At 33.9% G+C, this 20,205-nt stretch overlaps 2 protein-coding genes and 1 pseudogene across 2 annotated transcripts; all 3 read right to left on the bottom strand.

Annotated features, from left to right (window-relative positions):
* Window positions 1–8,126: 8,126 nt before the first annotated feature.
* On the bottom strand, window positions 8,127–10,904 carry LOC120156844 (annotated as a pseudogene).
* A 1,068-nt stretch (window positions 10,905–11,972) lies between these two features.
* Window positions 11,973–13,274, bottom strand: LOC120153778. The gene is made up of 3 exons (XM_039165662.1): window positions 13,084–13,274; window positions 12,732–12,902; window positions 11,973–12,121 (listed from the first exon to the last, which is right to left on the bottom strand). Exons 1-3 carry the CDS (start codon window positions 13,177–13,179, stop codon window positions 12,038–12,040), a joined length of 351 nt encoding a protein of 116 aa, XP_039021593.1. The 5' UTR covers window positions 13,180–13,274; the 3' UTR covers window positions 11,973–12,037.
* Window positions 13,275–18,127: 4,853 nt separating this feature from the next.
* LOC120152516 (aldehyde oxidase GLOX-like) lies at window positions 18,128–19,752 on the bottom strand. Its single transcript, XM_039164723.1, has one exon. It carries the CDS (start codon window positions 19,750–19,752, stop codon window positions 18,130–18,132), a length of 1,623 nt encoding a protein of 540 aa, XP_039020654.1. The 3' UTR covers window positions 18,128–18,129.
* Between the last annotated feature and the right edge of the window lie 453 nt (window positions 19,753–20,205).

The following is a 20,205-nucleotide window of genomic DNA, read 5'->3' as shown; positions in this document are numbered from 1 at the left end:
ATTAGTATTGGAAATTGCAGCAATTTTTTTTAAAGAAAAAAAAACACGGATCTCAAACACTGTCCTTAAAATCTATTTGTTTTTGTTTTTGGAACCCGCCACTCATTATCAGCTCTTTTATTCCATATGTTCGTTCGAGAGCAGCGATTTAAAAAGCCGTCAATCTCCATACTTACCTTTTTCTCATTACGGGTTAATTCCACAAGCATCCTCCAATATAATTCAGATTTTAAATTAATCTTCAAACTTTAAAATGTATTTATTTAGTCTTCAAAATATTAGTATATTTTTCAATCAAGTTTTTTTGTGTCGTTATCTTTTTTTGAACAATTTATACTTAGAAAAAGAGGAAGGAAAATTTTACTCTTAAGGATAATTTTCTTGGAATATATATAAAAGGCGTGTGTATCTATTATATGGACAACTTAGATATAATATGTAAGAAATTAATATAAATTTTATCAAAACTAATTTTTTTAATCTAGGGTGATTATAAGTGATGGTATCATTTAAAAATGAACGTTCAAATATCTTACAGTCGATGGTGCTCAAATTTTAGACTTTTAGGGGGTGTTTGGTTCAAGGATTGTGGGATTCCCATTGGATGAGAATCTCACATTCCCATGTTTGGTTGGCCGGGAATCTCATTCCCGGTAATGTTTTATTACCAATAGTAGATTTTTTGGGGTATATTACCGGGAATGTCATTATCTCCCTTCTTTTAGGTATTGTAACATTACCGGCATTTTGGACTAAAATGCCCTTAAATTTTTATTTTTTTTCAAAAATATCATTCTTCTATCATTGAATAATAAAAATTCTACGAAGGTTAAATTACAAATTTATCCTTAAATTATTTTAGATTTACAAAAAAAAAAGTCTATAATTAAAATTTTATATGAAGTTCAGGGATTAAATTTTTTTTACCCTTTCATTAAACCTTTTTTATATTTTTAATTTTGTAAAAAAATTTATATAAATATTATGAATTTAATTTTTTTAAAGAAAATATATAAAATTTTACAATTTGTAATATTATACAAATATATAATAAGGATAATTTGGTCAAATATACATTCCAATAATCTTTTATTCCTTTAACCAAACACGGTAATCTTACATTCCTGCTAAACCAACCAAACATAAAATATAACATTCCCAGTAATTCTATTCTCTGGTAATCTTTTATTCCAATTGGTAATCTTATATTCCGTGAACCAAACGCACCCTTAGGAATAATAATCATCCCTATAACCACTGAGATAGCTCGGTTCGTACCAAAATTAATTTTTTTAATACGTTAAATATAAATTAAGTCCTAAATTTGTTATGTTTCAAAATGTGTAATTGAATTGTCCCATATGTACCATTGTGGAGCCATGTGATCTTACATCAAATAGGTTGTTGTCTCATAATCATGACAAATACCTCCAATAATCGCTACACCCATCTTCCTACAATAATCCATTAAAAACTCTCAAAATCATCTTTTAATTAAATCGTTGATATTTTTAAATTATAAGTTCCACGTACTTTTTATTGAATCAAGTTGTAAATTGAAATTTATATTTATATTTAGAAAATTTAAATATTCAAGTTCACATATAAGTGTATATAACGTTGTTTGAATTTAATTTATAATAAAAAAATAAAAAATTTAATCAATGAGATCATTTTAAAAATTCATGATAACACCAATTTAAATCACAATGTATGAATTAATCTTTGTACGATTTTTATTTATTGGTCATTATACTGAGTGTAAATTATGTTAGTTATTATTTGAGAATATTTCAACCGATAATGTGTAAAATAGTATCTATATTAATAGTTGATGTATTTATTAAAATATTAATCCAAATTAAATTATTGCAAAATTAAGTAATTTCACGTCTGTCGTAACTTGATATCTAAATCTCTCATAGTGTATAATAAACGAATCATGAATCATGATGATGTTTATGTTTACTAACCGCAAACCAAACCGTTGACAACCTTTTTTGGTCGTTGAATTCCAGGTGGCAAAAGCATGTTGCATGATGCGAAGGAGCACATGATCCAGTCTGACTGGTGCTGGCCGCACCTGATCAAGGCATATGCCATCTTTGGCCGCTGCAAGTGGTATGCCATTTTCTTACAACGAACATCGACATATATCTATCCAGAGTAGGACACCACCGAAAGTTTAATTAATAATTAATAATTATTTATAACAATAATGGTATTCTTAGTTTAGGCACTTAAGCTCAAGTTAATCAACTCTTGTAAATTATTCCAATCATTCGTTTCCTTTTACGCTTAACTTCAACACAGAAACAAGCAAAATACATTAGGTTCAAAGATAAACAAATAAAAACATTAGTGAAAAATCGAAAAATAAACTATGTTTACATGGAAAAAAATTAATTTTTATCTAAACCAAGCTGTAAACATGCATATTATTATTATTATTATTATTATTATTATATAACATGGGTTGTGTCCTTTTAATTTATCTTTTGTTTTCTTATGGAATGTTTCTTTACATCTCATCATGATTTATACCTACAAAAATCAAATCATAAATCTTTGTTTTCAGATCCCAACCACCATACCCCAAAGGCCCTAATATACAAAATTATCTTAATTTTGTTGACTTTTAGTTATTTACAACGTAATCATTTAGGGTTATTATTTATTTTTAAAGTATTACATATTTTTAATTTAGTCCAACAACTCAAAGATCTTCGCTTAAAATCATTTTAATTTAATATAGCCTGTATTTCTCCAACTATTATTATGCTATTTTTTTAAACCCAAACAATATTTTACTATTTAACTACTCAAAATTTATAAAAATAAAACTTGTGAATGGATCAAATTTTTAGAAGGTAATTTTGTAGAAAATAATAATCTTATAACCATAATTTCAATTTTCAAATGGCATGGGAAATTTTAGGTTCTATACATATTTTAAAAAAGTACATCAGCCAATTATCATATTTTCTTATTTAATTCCTAGTTTGATCGGTTCTATTAATCAAACTATATAGCAATAGCGGATGTATGTGGCTCTCTAGAGGAACACTTGCAGTTTTATTAACCACACTACATAACAATGGCGGATGTATGTGGCTCTTCAGGAGCACTTGCACACTCATTATTTTGGAGAGATTCAGTTTAATTGGTTAATGGAAATATGAAAAATAAAGAAATTTGCATATCCAAATTTTTTTAAAACGGAGTATTATAATTTTAGACCCTCACTTTTTAGTTCCTAAATTGGGCCGCTGCTATATAGGAGGACGTAGATTCAAGCATGCTTAACTGTGTAATATTATTTGATTTATAGATGAGGATATATTCGAATAATTTAGACGTCGTATTAAAAAAATATACTTAATATATTTTTTTTCCAAAAAGGACCATTTATTTAAAATTTTAAAGATATTAATTAAAGTAGGAGGATCAATTATGATGAATGAAATTATGTGGAATTAATAAATCATTTTTTTAAAATTGATATTAGGGTAATAGATGCGCTGTAACATTTTCGAAAGAATATAATTTTCAAAGGTGTAAAGGTCACCAATCCCTACCACTGGGTTCTATCAATGGACACGTAAATTACACCAACCACTTAAACAATCATATATTTTAGTAGTAAAAAATCATTTTCATATATAATTTTTTTTCTCTTTGGATTCAAGTTTTTGATAATATGGATGTATGATTGATGGACCTCCGAGTAGGACTCATTCAAAAATTAAAATCTCCTACTTCATTTGAATTCTCCGCTTAATTAGTGTCGAACAATAACACGTATAAATACAAGTTAATGAGGTCTTCACGTAGTTTGCACATGCGAAATTTTTAGTCATTGATAATCAAAGATTTTTTCGACATTATTAATTAAATTAATTACTTTTGAAAATAAATAAATTGAATTAAATTGATATTATTAAACCGTTATTATTATTGATGAATTAAGTATTTATTTAAAGGGGGAAAAGGTACAACGGCTTATTAACTGGACACCATTTTTTTTCGGGGTCCGCTTGTGAGGCAACGTGGTGGAGCCCTTCTCACATGGGAGAGGAAGAATGCAATCACCATTATTTTTAGGGTAAAGTATATAAATAATTCCTAAACTTTTAGATACTTGCATTTTGGTCATCATACTTTAAAACTTGTATTACAGTCATCAAACTTTTAGTTCGTTTTCATTTTTATCCCGGGCGTTATCTTCCATTAGTTTTTGCTGATGTGGCAGTTAACCCTTTTTCTTCTTTTTATCTATTTCCTTCTTTCTATATAACTGTTTGGAGGAACCATCCACATCAAATACACTTACCAAAACAAGATGTGGAATGGCTCTACTAATTTCGCCCCCGTTCTCCGAAATGTTGCAAACTAAGCTATCTTCTTGCTTCTCTACAACTTACAAAAAATCTGATAAAGACAACCTCCAATCTAATTCAGGGGAGTTAGAACCTAGTTCTACATGATTTAAATATAGAAAAACAAGAGAATGCATGTATGTATCTACTTACCTTCTTCCCTTTCTACTTTTACTGGAATTTACATGAGAAACAAGACAGGTTGTCGCTTCAGAGAAGTGATAAGCTCTCTTTTAAATGTGTAGGCCCTATAAGGCTATAAAACTCAAAGAATTGTCTCTTGCACCGAGTCATTGATGATTCCGATCTACTAGTGCCCTTGTTTTAGGATTTTGGTGGACCAATAAGGCAATAAGCACCGGATAGAGATTTCAAAATATCACAAATTATGCTTGAACCTCGAGCGAAAATGTTTCAATGAAATAAAAAAAAAAAGGTTATAAGTGTAACAGATCTCCCAACAAAAAAGATAAACTATTCATTATTGCCATCAGGTCTGGGGATTGAAACATGCGTGCTTTTTTTCGTGCCCAGAAGATCTCTTAGAGTCTTTGACATCTTATTTTTGCCACCACGATCCATTTCTTGTTCACCATTGTCATCGTTGCTTTTCTGGTGCATATGGCTTTTACGTAGATAAACTGTTTAAGGATACGTAGGGGAGGGAAGTGGTGGGATATGTTCATCAGCGGCCGTTGTAGAAGAAGAATGATGGCGGTGCAGAGGCAGGTACGAGCAATGAAAAAGAAGAAGAAGAAGAGGGGGAGCTAACGGGTTAAGTGCGACGTCAGTAAAAAACAAACGGAGGTAATGATAGGGACCAAAATAAAAATAAATTAAAAGTTTGATGACTGCATTGTAAGATTAAAAAATTAGGTGACCAAGATGCAAGTGCCCTAAAAGTTCAGGGACTATTTATATACTTTACGTAGGATTAAAAAATATCAAATATATAATTTTATAATGATAAATTGAAATATAAATAATAAAAATAATGAGGTGATATGGTACGGAACATTATGGATTGATTTTAGATATAATCAAAATCGACACACATTTAGTATAATACTTTTTCAAAATTTCAATCCATGTAAGCACTAAGCATTCGATTTTTGATTGAAATTTTAAAATTATATATGAAATTTAATTAAATATATAACCTAGTTAAATTTGATTTCAATTATCTAGTTGGTCCTTAAATTTGTTGGATCCATTTGACCCCTTAAGTTATCTTTTATAATTAGTACTGGAACTAGGTTTAAACAACTATTTGTTTCCATTTTTTACTCATTTATACTATAAATTTGATGTTAGGTACTTAGTTGGTTTGTGGATTTGAAAAGCATCACATATATTAATAAAAAAATTAATTTCGTTAAATTTTTGTTTTATAACCTTCAATTAATCAATTGATATCATGTTTTCAACCAATTAATTGATGTCATGTATCTTAAAAAATTGACATGTACATTAATTGATTAGTTGAATGTGACATGTCAATAAAATTTTAATGGAATTAAAATGTTAGATTAATGTACGTGAATATTTTCAAATTCAAATGCCACCTAATCTTAAAAAGATAAGTTTCCAACTATTATTAAAGGTCTTGGCCAAAGGGCACATTGCATGTATTGATTGGTTAGAGGCGGCACATAAATAAAAAATTTATATGATTAATTTTTAAATTAAAAAATATATAATTATTTAGATTATCTCCAGCCCTCATTTCTACTCTACAGTATCTCTATCTCTACTCTAAAGATAAAACAGTAATTCATCCCAAGCACTATCTCTACATTACCACAAACTCTACTTTATTCACAATATTTAACTATTATAATATTGATTTTGTAAATATAAAATAAAACATATACATTTCTAATAAATATCAAGATAAAAAGCATAAATAAAACATTCATAAATAACATTACGAAAATACAAATAAATAAGAAAATTATAATTCATAATAATAATGTGAAAAAATATAAGTTACATAATTATATATTTTAATTCTCTGAATTAGAATATCCATTCTACAAATGCTCAATTAGTGCATTTAGTAGAGCAAAATGAGCAATTTCATCTTTGATTTGTCTAAATCGGGTAAGAAATTCTTGAAATTGAGTCTCCTCATCTTCAACAAATTGTGTTTGTAATGAACTTTCATGATCTTGGAGGGAGTGGAGGGAGTCTGTCTGATTATTAGTTAAATTGTTGTGTTTGGATTGTTGGTTGAAATGTTGTTTGAGTTTTATTAGTATTTCTATGTTTTTATGTTTGTTGTAGTTTTTATGTTTCAAAAAATTAATATGTTTATTTCTAATTTCAATGTATTTTTATCTATCTTACAATTTAATCTACTTAAATTTACAAAAAAAAAATTAAATGTGGCGTTTTACTGTAGCATGTCGCCACAATATAGCTGTAGATTGGTGATGGGCTGGACCACTGATATCATCTCCAAAGTGAGACATGCGCCACACTGGAGCTGCGTTGGAGAAGCCCTTAGCTTACATAAAGTTGAAATGTCAAACTATGTAAAAAAAGTTGAGGGACTAATTAGATATGTAAAGCTAAATTTAGGGAGGGAGAAATAATTTGGGCTAGGCCATAAGGACCTAGCAGCTTAGGTCCACAATGTGAAGTTAAGTCCATAAAATTGTCTCTAAAATGGGGTCTCCGACCGTTTAACCTTATTCCCCCGAACACAGCCTCGAGTAATTCATTTGAAAGCCATTGATGCTTCCTCCTCACACCTCTGCCTTTTTCAATTGCTTGACTTTGGAGCCAAACATTGAATGACAAAAAATGGCCCCTCTTCTTTAAACCCACCAATGTGAACCACAACATCTACTTTAAAAAGGTCGGTTCATGCGACAACGTTTTCGTTCTGCATCAATTGTTCCACTTGTTCTATATCTGTCTGCTTATGTAAAGATCTCGTTATAAGAAGACAACGAGATCAAGAACTTGGTTCAATGATAAAGTTATATGTCTTAAAATTTTGAGCTTTCAAGTTTAATTCATATTCTTTATAAATCATGCGTGAATTGTCTTTTGATTTATTTCGACTTAAGCCGCTATTTTATAGTTATTTAAATTTTATAATTTATAATTATGATCGCGCTTATATCTAAGAGTGAATATTCGATGGAATTAGTCAATTTGACGAATTATATTTTATAACAAACTTTATTTTAAAAAGTTTGAATCGATTTATTCGAATTTATATACAAATTTAATTTAACTATTTATAATATTATGACACATACTGATTTCAATTTATCGATATTCTTTAATCATATAAGATATATATATATATATTTCTTCACTTTCTTTTTCATATTATAATATTATTCAATAAACCAAAAACAATCTAAAATTATATAATATATTAATAATATTTTTTTAAAAGTATCTTTATGATAAAATATTGACGGGAGTATAAAATAATAAAAATTGATTAGAAAAAAGAATTTGCAAAAATTATAATCAAAAGATCAAATTGAATAAAATGCAAAATTAAAAGACAAAATTAAGAAAAAGAATAAATTTATAGTTAAAATTAGAAATTAAAATTACATGAGTATTTTATAGTGGGTATTTTTTTAATAGTAGAGGAGCATGTTTTTCAAATATGATAAAAAAAATAAAAATGATTTAAGTAAAAGAGCAAATCACATAAAACTGAGACACTAAATTAAAAGAAATTATAAAAAAGAAATCAAAGATACATAGATATTTTAAAATGATTAAGCTAATAGACTGAAACTTCATTAAAGTACAAGAAGACCTTTCAGGCACAATACTTTTACAATTAAGTAGGCTAACATAGCGGCAAGTTGAAAACCCCATCACTTTTCCAGAAATGGGATGAGACCCTTTATGCCCTCTTTAAATACCAGTCTGCTAACGGAGGATATCAAGGCCGAATAGCAAGTGCAAGATATCAGAGCGGCCGTTTTCGAAGTAAACTCGAATTTAAGTTGGCAGTACCCACCTAGTATTCCTTACTACGGTTATTTCTGGATCATTTATTTTTCCTACACTCCTAGAATGCTACGGTTGGAAACATGAACGTTGACCGATACTTCACTAGTTCTCCATAACTTCCGATTCACATTTGGTTAAAAACAACCTACTTGATGGTGATGTAGCGGTTTGTCCCATGCTTGGCCCAATGGTGCTTAAGATCAACAGGATTGGACAAATCATAACCTTCAGCTGTGAGCCGAGTAAGCAGCTTGTTGAAAGCACTTCCACTCATCTTCCTACCACCGATCCGGGCGTGTTTTTGTTTGGAACAGCTGGCAAAGGATACATCGACAAGGCGGTTGTGCAACATGAAGATTGCCATCCGCCATTTCCCCATTTGTAGCACTGTCTTAGGACTCCGGTGCAGGAACAAACAGGAGGTGCCATGGTTGACTCATCGAATACAACTTGATTCAACCCTAGATCCTTACCTTTCCAATTGGGTTTTATTGTAACTAACTGTTTGTTGAGATTATCACCGGCACCACCGACATCTTCTGTACCCTTCCACTCGTGTGACTCGCCAGACATAGTCTTGTTCAAGTCCTCGTTCTCTTGTTTTACCTTTTTAGGAGGCTTTAAAGCCTTCTTGTTAGGTGCAATCACCTTGGCCTCTTTTGCTCGTTTACCCCGTCTTGACTTTGCAGCTTCGGAGGTACCTGGCACCACTGGAAGGGTATCAGTTGAATGCATTTCTCTCAAGTTATAAGGAACTTCACTAACGTGGGGCAGATGGTGAATGTTCTGATGTGGATGCTGCATGTGCTTCACTCCACGGGACATATGGAATCCTGCCGGACAAGAGGACATATTACCAGATGACAGGGAGTTCTCCCGATACTGCAGATTCGCTATGGTGTTATCACGTTCCGCTATAGCATTATTTCGTTCAGCAATTGCCGCATCTCGCTGCAATAATGCCATATCTCTCTCGGCAATAGCTGCTTTCTTCTCGGAAAGAGCTAAATTCCTTTCTTGAATGGCTGCATCTCGTTCAGCCATAAGGGCCATTATCTGCTTCATTGATGGCTGATGCATCAACCACTGCTACAACAATCCTCATAAAAGTTATCACCATTGACACAAGTTTTCAGAAAATGCTGAAATTGAACACATTAGTCGCAGGGGGAAAGTTAATTCAATTACGTCATTCTACATCAGTCCAAGTATCTATAATTTGCAAAATTAAACAGCCTTGAGATACCTGGCCCTGAGCTGCTCTATACTGATCCGTTTTAAGTCTTCCATTTTCACGATGGCCACCTTCATCCATTGGAGACTCCAGGAACTTGTTGAGATCCACAAATAAAATCTCAAAACTCCGTTCTGAGGGTGGTATTCAGTCAAGTAAGCATCACATCACTTCGGGGCAGAAAATCCTGTATAGCAGAGGATTACTCCATTACTATCAGGAAAACAGCTGATATCATCCCACGAAAAACGCAAACATCTTCCTACCGAAAACGCTGTATGAGGGACAAAACCACATCCTTCAGCAGTCAATTTTACCTGAATAAGAACTGATGCATGAATACATTAAACATCACCGAAAACAGTGAAACAAAAGTCTAATAACCAACTATTCCTCACTTAGTAGCACGAATTCCATCAGTTCCTAATTTAGTAAACAAGTATACAACCCCCGAATAGCCATCAACAAATCAACATTACCAATCAATCGGAAGGGTTCAAAAGTAGAAGCATTGGATGCAAAAACATCTCCCTCCCATATCTAGAGGCACTTTTCTATAATATCAATTCATACAAAGAACTCCAGGCGTTAAAAATTAACGATTAAGAGTTGCATATCGATTTAAAATTCAATGCAAGTAAGCTTAACACATTGAACCTTCGTTTTAACAGTTGGAATTTCAACATAATATTTTAAGTATACTACCTTACTACATTGAAATTGTTTGAAAGTGAAACAATGAAAGCTAAACTTTCGGGCAAGACTAGAATAATGTACAATATACTATATGAACAGCTAAAAGACCTGATTCTTCCTCAAGAAAGTATATAAATAAAGCATCTCTAGTCCTAAGCTAAAACCAAAAAGAAAAAAGAAAGCCAGAATCATAAAACTCTTAGTTGAAGTGCTAATATATCAAAAGTCTTTTAAGTTCACTCCCATAGCTATTTTAAAGAGTTCAATTCGCAAAAAAAAAAAAAAAAAAATCTTAAAGCCCTAGAAATGAAAGATATGAACTTGTGAAAGCACTCTTCCCTGGCCCCCTGAAAGCACCAACCACAAAAAATTAACCAAAACCTGCAGATAAAAGGCAGGAAACAACTAAAACTAAACATAACTAAGATGGGTTTAAAGGCAAATCGATAATTAAAAGAGAAAAGAAGTGGGCGTAGAAGAGAAGAATAAGCTTACCAGTGGAAGGATTTCAAAGGAAATATAAAGGAATCAACACATGGAATTCTGGGAAGTTGGGAAAATAAGTGGAAAGGAGCTCAAGAAGGAAAGGCCAAGGAATTTATCCTTACGTTTTGTGTCCTAAAGACCGTGATTTTCCACTGTCGTCTCGTCAAGTTCCAAGGGTGGGCTAAAAACCTAACCTGTGAATTACAGTCGATCTATCAGCTAAGGCTAATCTATTTCTTATACATTACAATATATATTTCCAATAATGTATAAATATATATTTTATTTAAAAAAATAAGATAATTTGTTTTTACTGTACCAAAAACTTAACTAACAAATATATATATATATATATATATATATATATATATAAGTGAAATTAATTTCCATAAATTGTGATTCAATTGCATTTAAATATCCACAGCTTGCATTAAAATTATAGTATTTGAGAAAATAATTAAATGAAAAAATACATAGTATGTTACAAAATTGGGCTAAGTTATTCGGATCATTAGGACCTTTTTTAAGAAAGAATAGTTCATAGATTAAATAGCATAAATGTAACTTCTGTAATGGGGAAAACTTTGCAATAAATTCACCACAATTTAAGCCGACGTGGTTTAAACTTCTGTATCCGTAACTGGCAATGCAATTATCCCTCTCACCTACTGAGAAAGAATACTATTATTCAAGACCGAACGGAAGGACACTGTCCCTACATCCATACACATTCGATAAATCTCGAGTTCAAATATTATGAATTAAGATCCACATCAAGTAATACATGGAATAAACTTTGTACGACATCTCAAATCCTTAGATCTCCTTATAGTGGAATGGAGATCAATGCTAAGTCCCATGTTTGCTGCAATTGAAAATGGTAGTTCATCAAGAAATATGAACTTGAGGCATGCTGCAACGGAAACAAAAGTTACCAAATCTGGGATTATCACAAATCTTTCGACTTTGTTCATATGTCTGTAACTGACTTAATTATATACCCAGACAAATACAAAGAAGATGGTGAAAACTGTGAATCCGACCGATTAGCATCAGTGTTGAAATTGAAAAACATCTCTTTAGTTGTCAAAAATCATATAGCCGAGAAAGTTAAACTCGTAGCACCAGCATTGTGATGATTGATGACTGAAAGAGAGATTCTTTAAAACAATTTGCTCGAATGATCTTCCATTCCAAAAGAAGCCGGAAGTTATAACGGTCGAAATGCAGCACCATTAATGTAAAAACTCTAATCAGTCTTTTCCGTCTTCTCTATGCTAGACTTGCTGAGGATAAGTACAGCGATGACAATGAACATGGCACCTGCAAACCACTGAAAAAGCTCTCGTAATCAGAATTGCATTTTACAGGGTTAATTGCTCATAACCGATGAGTGCTAGTTTGGTTTCCATGCATAAGGTATCGACACTAAGTTTTCATATCCGAAAATAGTCACCAAAGCAAAGTTCCATAAAGCATATATCTAGTAACTTCAATCCAACTTCCTCCTCTCTCTTGCCTTCTTAGATGCCATAAAATAAGGGACTGGTACACAATACAAATAAAAGCTTAACAGACAAATCATAAGAAAACTAATCAAAGTTAGGGTGTTCGAAACAATGTACTCGAAAAATCTTCTATTCTTCTAGAATGATTTTCGGCATGCATCACGAAACTTCCATACCACCAAAAATAGCAGACAAGCAGAAATCTAACTGAAAATTTTCCCATTTCCAAGCTTCTGTTTTTGCCAAGCGACTCCAATAGTTCAATTATAGCACAAATGATGATAAGTTTATGTTGCAAACTAAATGACATAAACATTTAACTAATCCTCAAAAGTCTTAAACAACAGTTCATTGGTTCTAAACCTTGTTCTTGTTACTTGTTGGTAATTGCTAAGATATTCAAATATCAATTCATAATCTGGTCTATTGGGTTACCTTAATCGACAATAGTTCGTCGAACAAGAAGAAACCGGCAAGGCCAGAAGTGAGGAAATTAGTAGCGAAATTCGTAACGGTTGCTTGAAGGGATGAAAGAGCTTTCAAGCTGTTAACATAACATCCCCACATCATGACGTTGAAAATTACCACCAGTCCGTATCTAATTACCTGCAAAATATTCAAAGAGAAATTCGACTGAAGATCAATTATAATTTCGAAATTACAAACCATGGGAAAAAAACTATGGGTAATTCACAAAGAGAGGTAAGATTAGGGTATAAGACGAATAGCAAGCGAAATAAAAATTGGTGATTGGAGTATAAGAAACTTGGGGTGATTAAAAAGGTACCGGAGGGAACAAGAGTTTAGCTGAAACGGCAGCGCATGCAGCGTTGAAACCAGCTGAGATTGCCCAGGCGTAGCCTTTCCCATTGCTACCTTCCATCTTCTTCTTCTTCACGCCAGAAGCAGAGTGGGTTGTTTTCTGCAGAAAAATACTTTTTGCTCTCTTGAGAGCTCCAATAGCCCAACATTTAGCTATGGCAGAAGTCCCGCTCCGACGGCCCGACGAGTCATCTACTTAAAAGGACCCTCCATTGGGCGGCGTTTTTATCGAAAAATCACCCTTACCTATAATATTCTCGATCCGTTTAGACTATATTTCTTGATCTAACACTCTTTGCAAAGAAGCATCTTGCAGCGCGCTTTACGCTGATCTTGCGTTACGTGGGGAAAGACGCGCCCCTGAGGCGCACCTTATATTGACATAGATACACTTGGTTAAAACGCGGCCCTTTGGGCGCGCCTTACGTCACGTAGGGTTATAACACGGGACAGGGGTCACGTTTTACCTTTAATTCTGACACAATCATATAAGGCGTAACCCATGAGTCGCGCCTTAACTTTAACTAATATAATTATGTAAGGAGCGATGTAGATGCCGCGCCTTGTATAATTATTGTTCATTTTCTCGGCTATAAATACCCTTCCCCCGGTAACTCCTCACATCTCCTCTCAACAGAAAAAAAAAATTAATACAACAATCCGACAATCTTCTCATATTTAATTCAAAAATTCGTGCGATTTTTCGTTATAAGGTAATTTTGTTATAAGTTTTTTTATTATACTTATTATTTATTATAATTATTTGAAAAATATTATACTAATTGTTTTTAATTAATTTCTGTGTTTGTAAAATTGGAAAGCGGGAGCATACGTCGAAATATTTTTGCGGTGCATATAATAATATAAAATTATATTTTTTAAATTATTTAAGTTTATGTGTAAAAATTTTATTGTGTTATATTTTCGTTCATATATTATTTATTTAATAAGGTTTGTTTCAGTTATTTTTTTTGCAGATATAATATTGTCACACTTTTAAACTCTAAGAATAGTGCGACTTTCAATTATTGTTTATTATGATGGAGAAATTCGAGAAGATGAAATTGGCGTTATTTCGTATCAAATGAGCGTGTTAAAATATTATTCAAGAGAAACATAACTCTTGAGGAGAGATAACGAATATTTCGAGGAAGGTTCATGTTGGAAGTAGTAGAAGAATGTCGTCGTTGCAGTATAAATTTCCAACATCATTGTTGTCATTAACTTATACAACGTTCAAACTTTTGAACAATAATGATGTTGAAATAATGGTTGAATCTTAAAGTAATTATTCAGACGCCGATATTGAAATGAATGCAAAGTTTGTTCAAGTGCGTGCTGTTCGGGGTCAGTCATTAAGCTCCCACTATAGGCTGTCTGAACAAGTTGATCAAGTTGACAGTCCGACTATAGTAATGTGTAATGATTTTAATGCCATAATGGAGAGACATTCATCCGCAACTCCTTACGATATGTACCGAGGTGGGTCTACAAACAATCCGTATGGCAACACCGCGCCCAGTTCAAGGGGAATGCATTCATCTGTAAATTTCTTTGACCTTAATATAGAGATGCCATCGACACAACAATCTATGCAGTTTCTATTTGACACGATGACTTCAAGCTCCAGGGGGAAGTATTCGACTGCGAGCTTTTTCGATCTCAATGTCGATATGCCTTCTAGTTCAAGGGGAAGACATGGAAGTAGTAAGTTCTTCGACCTAAATGTGGAGAGCATGGAGGAACCATCATCTCCACCAGAAGAACCACTTCGTGAGCCTGGTGCGGATGGTACTGAGACTGGACTATTCATTCACCCAGAATCACCAAATTCAACTCTGATGATGATGATGATGATGAAGTTCCAGCAAATGTTGTCAAATACTACAAGCTCTCATATAGTTGTTGCAGTGTTGATTTCAGCTATACAATCGTAGTATGGGTACACTGTCCCCTATAAAAAGCTTGGTTGGCAAAACAAAATGCCATTGTCAAACTTTATGGCGAATGGGATGCATCTTACAACAAACTTCCAGGTTGGTTTAGGCTGGTGCGGACGTTGAATCCTGAGACAATTGTGGACTTCGAAACCTCCTATACATACCATAATGATCGAGTTCTCCGCGATCGATGCCAATTCTATCGAGTTTTTTGGACTTACCCACAGTGCGTTAATGTTGTCAAATACTACAAGCTTGTTGTCTAGATCGACGAGACTTTCTTGTATGAAAAATAAAGTAAGTTTAATTATTGGCAGTTGTCCAAGATGACAATCGCAACATTTTTCCTGTTGCTTTTGCTCTTGTCGAAGAAGAAGATACAGATTCTTGGGTTTTTTTTTCCTTCGAAACTTACGTGCACATGTTATCACGAGGGAAAAAATCTGTGTCATTTCAGATCGCGGAGTTGGGATCAAAGTACAATGGAGTCTTTGGGTCCAATGTGGCAACCACCCTTTGTCCAACATAGGTATTGTCTCCGACACATTGCTGTGAACTACCATGGAAGATACAAGAAGAATGATGAGCGACAATTACTTGTGCGCATGGGTAAGTGAAACTGATGTAGTTTGTTTTGTTTTGATCATTTTAATTTTGCAAAGAAAGCACGTTAGTAAGTTATACATTTTTTGATCAGGTTACGAACTACTTCCTCGAACATTTGAATCAATACTTCAAAATTTGCGGGCGAAGAACGAGTAAGGATACGATTACATCAGCCTCATCGATAAAGAAATGTGGACGAACGTATATGATGGTAGATATATATATGGACACATGACGACCAACTTGACAGAGGCAATCAATTCAACCTTAAAGGGTGCACGTCACTTACTTGTAGCGGCTTTGGTAAAAACTACATATTTTCATTTGGGGGCGTTTTTTGCGAAGCTCGAGGGACAAGCTCAAACCTGGATGCAAGACGGCCATGTCTATCACCCTAGATTAGTTGCAGATCTACAGAAAAAAATTGTTGCATCAAATGGAATGTCTGTAACAAGCTTCTCTAGGCGGCATGAAATTTTTCATGTCGCGGAGTTACCGCGACCTCTTTAAGGGATTGAAGTTATGTCGTTAAGGTAAATCTAAGGGACAGAACGTGCGATTGCGGGTTTTTTCAAGCTCTGAAGTATCTATGCTCTCATGTGATAGCATCTTGCTCGCATACACGTCAAGACTATAACCATTTTGTGGATCACGTATACCTACTATCTGAAGTTTTTAAGGTATACGAATTTGAGTTCCCCTCATAGGTAATGACAAAGACCCTGATGAGGTTCAAGATTGGCTTTCGATTGTACCAAATCTGAGTTTATTGAGGGAGTGTGGTCGTCCAAAATCCAATCGAATTAATTGCGATATGGATATTCGAGAAAGATCTAGACAATACAGAAGATGTGGGCATTGTAGAAACCCAGGACACACTAGAAAAACATGTCCACTTCTGTTGTCATCAAGTAACAATTGATGAGGAAATGATGTAGTTGTTTATCAAATAATAATTCTTGTACTTTAATTTGTATTTACTTCAAGTTAATGTCATTCGATAACCGCTGATGAAGATTAAAAGAACGATAAAATAATGCGAGATTGGACGTTGACGTTATATGTGATTATAATAAAAGAGATAATAAGTAACAAACTGAATAAAGTTATCGAACACAATTATTAAATTTTATCAAACTAATAACAATTTGGTATTTGAATATAATTTTAAATACAACAAACTTACAATAAGTATTAAATGGTAAATGATAACCAAATTACAATAACTGATATTAAATAGTAATAAACAAAATTAACCAAAATACATTAACAAAAAGTCCAACAAATTTAACAAAATAAATTAAAAAAAATCCAACCATATTAACAAAATAAAGTAAATATTAAATGATAAATAATAAAAAATTCCAATAAAAAAGTATAATAAACAACTAAATACAAATATAATTTTAAATACAACAAACTTACAATAAGTATTAAATGGTATCGCTAACTTAAGGTTCCTAATAAGATAATCTAATATACGGTCTTTATCCTAAAATATAAATAATTACAAAAATTAATTCTTAAACTAATAATCATGCATTAAATAAATCAACAAATTATTACTAATAATTTAAATTAAATTAAAACGTTAAAATGTTATTGTATCAACAAAGTGTCGAGATATATGATTTTCATCCAAGCAAAGTAGACTACCTTCCATTTTATATCTGCAAAAAATATTAATTAAATAAAATATTAAAAATTTTAAATTTAAATAAATTACTAACAAAATACTAAATATAATAAAATATACCTTATAAGAGAATATAAGAGAGTATTTGAGAGAAGTTGAGAGGATTTGGTGTGATGAAAGTGATTGTAAATGAGGGTATTTATAGGGAGGGATGGGGTGTGAATGGGCGGGGGTAGGTGGGTAATTAAACCTAAGGCGCGCCGCAGGGGGCGCGCCTTACGCGTGTCATAATTTCATGAAGGCGCGGCCCCTGTCCCGCGCTATACCCTTACGTGGCGTAAGGCGCACCCCAGGGGCCGCGCTTTAGCCAAGTGTATCTATGTCAGCATAAGGTGCGTCTCAGGGGGCGTGCCTTTCCCCACGTGACGCCAGATCAACATAAAGCGCGCTGCAGATAGCACGCCTTTCTATAAAGGGTGTTAGATTGAGAAATATAGTATGAACGGTGCCTGATCGGAAATATTATAGGGTCAGGGTGAATTACGGGAAAAACACCCCATTTGACCGAGCTTATAAATTTAGGGTAATGTACACATATGGTCACTAAACTATTCTGAAATAATCTTTTTTATCATTGAAATTATGAAATTTGCAATTTAATCATTAAAATTTCTAAACAGTTACAAAACGATACTCTTTATTGATGGAAACATTACATTGTATATACATTTGTTTGTTTTGTAGAGGACAACATTACAACATGGTCAAGGTAAACACATTAATCAAAATTAATTATTATTTTGGGCATTTGAATGAATTACCCTTTGTTTTATTGCAACTTCAACCAAATGCCTTGGCTGGGTATGTCTTGATGAACCACAAACAGAAGATAATACCCAGCAGGCGCAAGGTTACCGGAACTTGGCGTCGTCACTTCAATGCTATAACTTGATTTCCCCAAAGCCGTCATCTTGTCGTTGTCGAGTACAAGCAACCTTTGATTCATGGAGAACGAATGTGTGTTGAAAGCCGGTGATACCATTGTCACCAACACCAAATTTTCAGCTAATCTCCCAGTAATAATCACTTGAACTGTCAATTTCTCGCAGTATCTGATCGTCGACGTCGACTTCGGAGCAACAATGGTGGGTCGGAAATTGTTGAATTTGGCGTCCAAATACCCCGGAGAGAATGATTCTAAGCTTAGTTCAGTAGGGAAAAGTACACCCGTAAAGTTGTAAAACGCGTGAGGATTGCTTCCGCCGACCAAAACTCTGCCATCACGAAGCAATGCTGCCGTCGAGTGGTACATCCGAGGAATCTTTGTCGGGTTTTGCGTCTCGAACCGTGATTCGATGTTGTTATTAGGTTTGTATAGGACCGGATTCAAGACCGGATTCCTTCCCAGTTCCCATCCTGCTGCCCCGCAACCGGCTCCGTTGATGAGCAGAACGTTGCCGTTCGGAAGTAATAACATGTCACCCATGACTCTAGCCATCGGCATAGTTTCGAGAACCCATTTTGGTTTCGGGTCGTTTATTGAGATTCTGGCGCAAGTGTACAAGGCTTTAACAAATTCACCTCGTAATGCTTTGATAAATGATCCTTTTGGAGCACCACCACAGACCAAAACTTCAGCCTGAATATCCTGTGCTGTCAAGTTCTTCAGTGGTAGTAAAACAGCCGAGCCTGTGCTCGGATAGCTTCTAGGCTGGCCATCTGGTATTTTCGGATAAGTTTTCACCACTTTGTTGTTCACATAATCAAGCAAAATAGCACGATTGTTTGCGAAAATGAATAAGTTCCCATCGACATTGAGGAAAACATAAGGGTAGAGATTGTTCTCCACTCCGCGTTCATTGGTTTCCGACAAGAAAGACAATTTGAATGTGTTGGCGTCCTTTTTTTTGGGAACAAACTCGTAATTAAACTGCCCCCGACCACCGACAACGATTTGTCTTCCATCTGGCAAGATATGGTTGGAGGAATACCACCTGCTCGCCGCCAATCCATTAGGTGTTTCTTGCCAGTCGCAACTCCCGCACGGGATGAAAACCCTGACACGGAGCTCGCCGTCGTTGAAACCGCCGGTTTGGACCAAATTACCGTTAGGCATAACGGCTCCCGAAGAACACCAGACGTTGGTTTGGACAGTGAGAGCTCTGAACTTATTGGTCAAAACATCGTACTCCACCGAATGAGCGGTGCAATCTACTTTTGGGTCATTGCGGCATTTCCCATTCGACAACCGTAGATTCGATGGCCCGAAACCGGTTCTATCGAACATAACGACACGATCGTTTCTTAGCAGTTGCATGTGCATGGCGGAGATGCCAACGCTTTTCTGCAGAAGCTGCCACCGACAGTCGGCGGCGGAAGTGAGGATAATGTAACATGGCTGTGATGCAAACGTGAGTAGTATTGAGAGAAGAAAGGTACAAGAGGCTGACATTTTTTGTTTGCGTTGTAAGATGATATTAAGGCATTGTCAGCTTGGGTACTCATTTATAGTGAATGACAGCAGAGGAGGGTAGAGGAGAGGATTAATGGCGGCTTGCCTTTGTGAATCCCACACGCATGTTCTGTCGCGTGCGCTGCTTGTTCTGGTTAATGAAAACGACGGTTTAATTTGTTCTGGTTTTACAATTAGGGTAGTTTTATGTGTAAATTTTATAGATTTTTTTACTTTACCATGTCACACATGTCACATCTAAGATTATTTTCTTCTAAATTCTATTTATTTCGGGACTTGTTATGATTAATTTTCAAACATGTTATATGACATAAATACCTTAATATTTCTTTACAAATGAACAGATATTATACATATTTTTCTTTTTTATCTTTCCGAAATACGAACGTGAAAACATTTTGTTGCACGAAAAATGTCAAACAATATAAGTCA

The sequence above is a fragment of the Hibiscus syriacus genome, unplaced genomic scaffold (genome assembly GCF_006381635.1).
Source record: "Hibiscus syriacus cultivar Baekdansim isolate YM2019G1 unplaced genomic scaffold, ASM638163v2 tig00002840_pilon, whole genome shotgun sequence".
In the NCBI taxonomy this organism is placed as follows: domain Eukaryota; kingdom Viridiplantae; phylum Streptophyta; class Magnoliopsida; order Malvales; family Malvaceae; genus Hibiscus; species Hibiscus syriacus.
Note: the sequence above shows the minus strand (reverse complement) of the source record. Positions and strands in the feature narration are given on the sequence as shown.

What these genes read in the sequence shown, in the direction of transcription:
- LOC120153778 (XM_039165662.1), bottom strand. Translation starts at nt 13,179, where the DNA reads ATGGAAGGTAGCAATGGGAAAGGCTACGCCTGGGCAATCTCAGCTGGT. An exon ending in CTAAACTCTTGTTCCCTCCG is followed by an intron (nt 12,903 to 13,083) that starts GTACCTTTTTAA and finishes AATATTTTGCAG; the next exon opens with GTAATTAGATACGGACTGGT. An exon ending in ACGAACTATTGTCGATTAAG is followed by an intron (nt 12,122 to 12,731) that starts GTAACCCAATAG and finishes GAGCTTTTTCAG; the next exon opens with TGGTTTGCAGGTGCCATGTT.
- LOC120152516 (XM_039164723.1), bottom strand. Translation starts at nt 19,752, where the DNA reads ATGTCAGCCTCTTGTACCTTTCTTCTCTCAATACTACTCACGTTTGCA.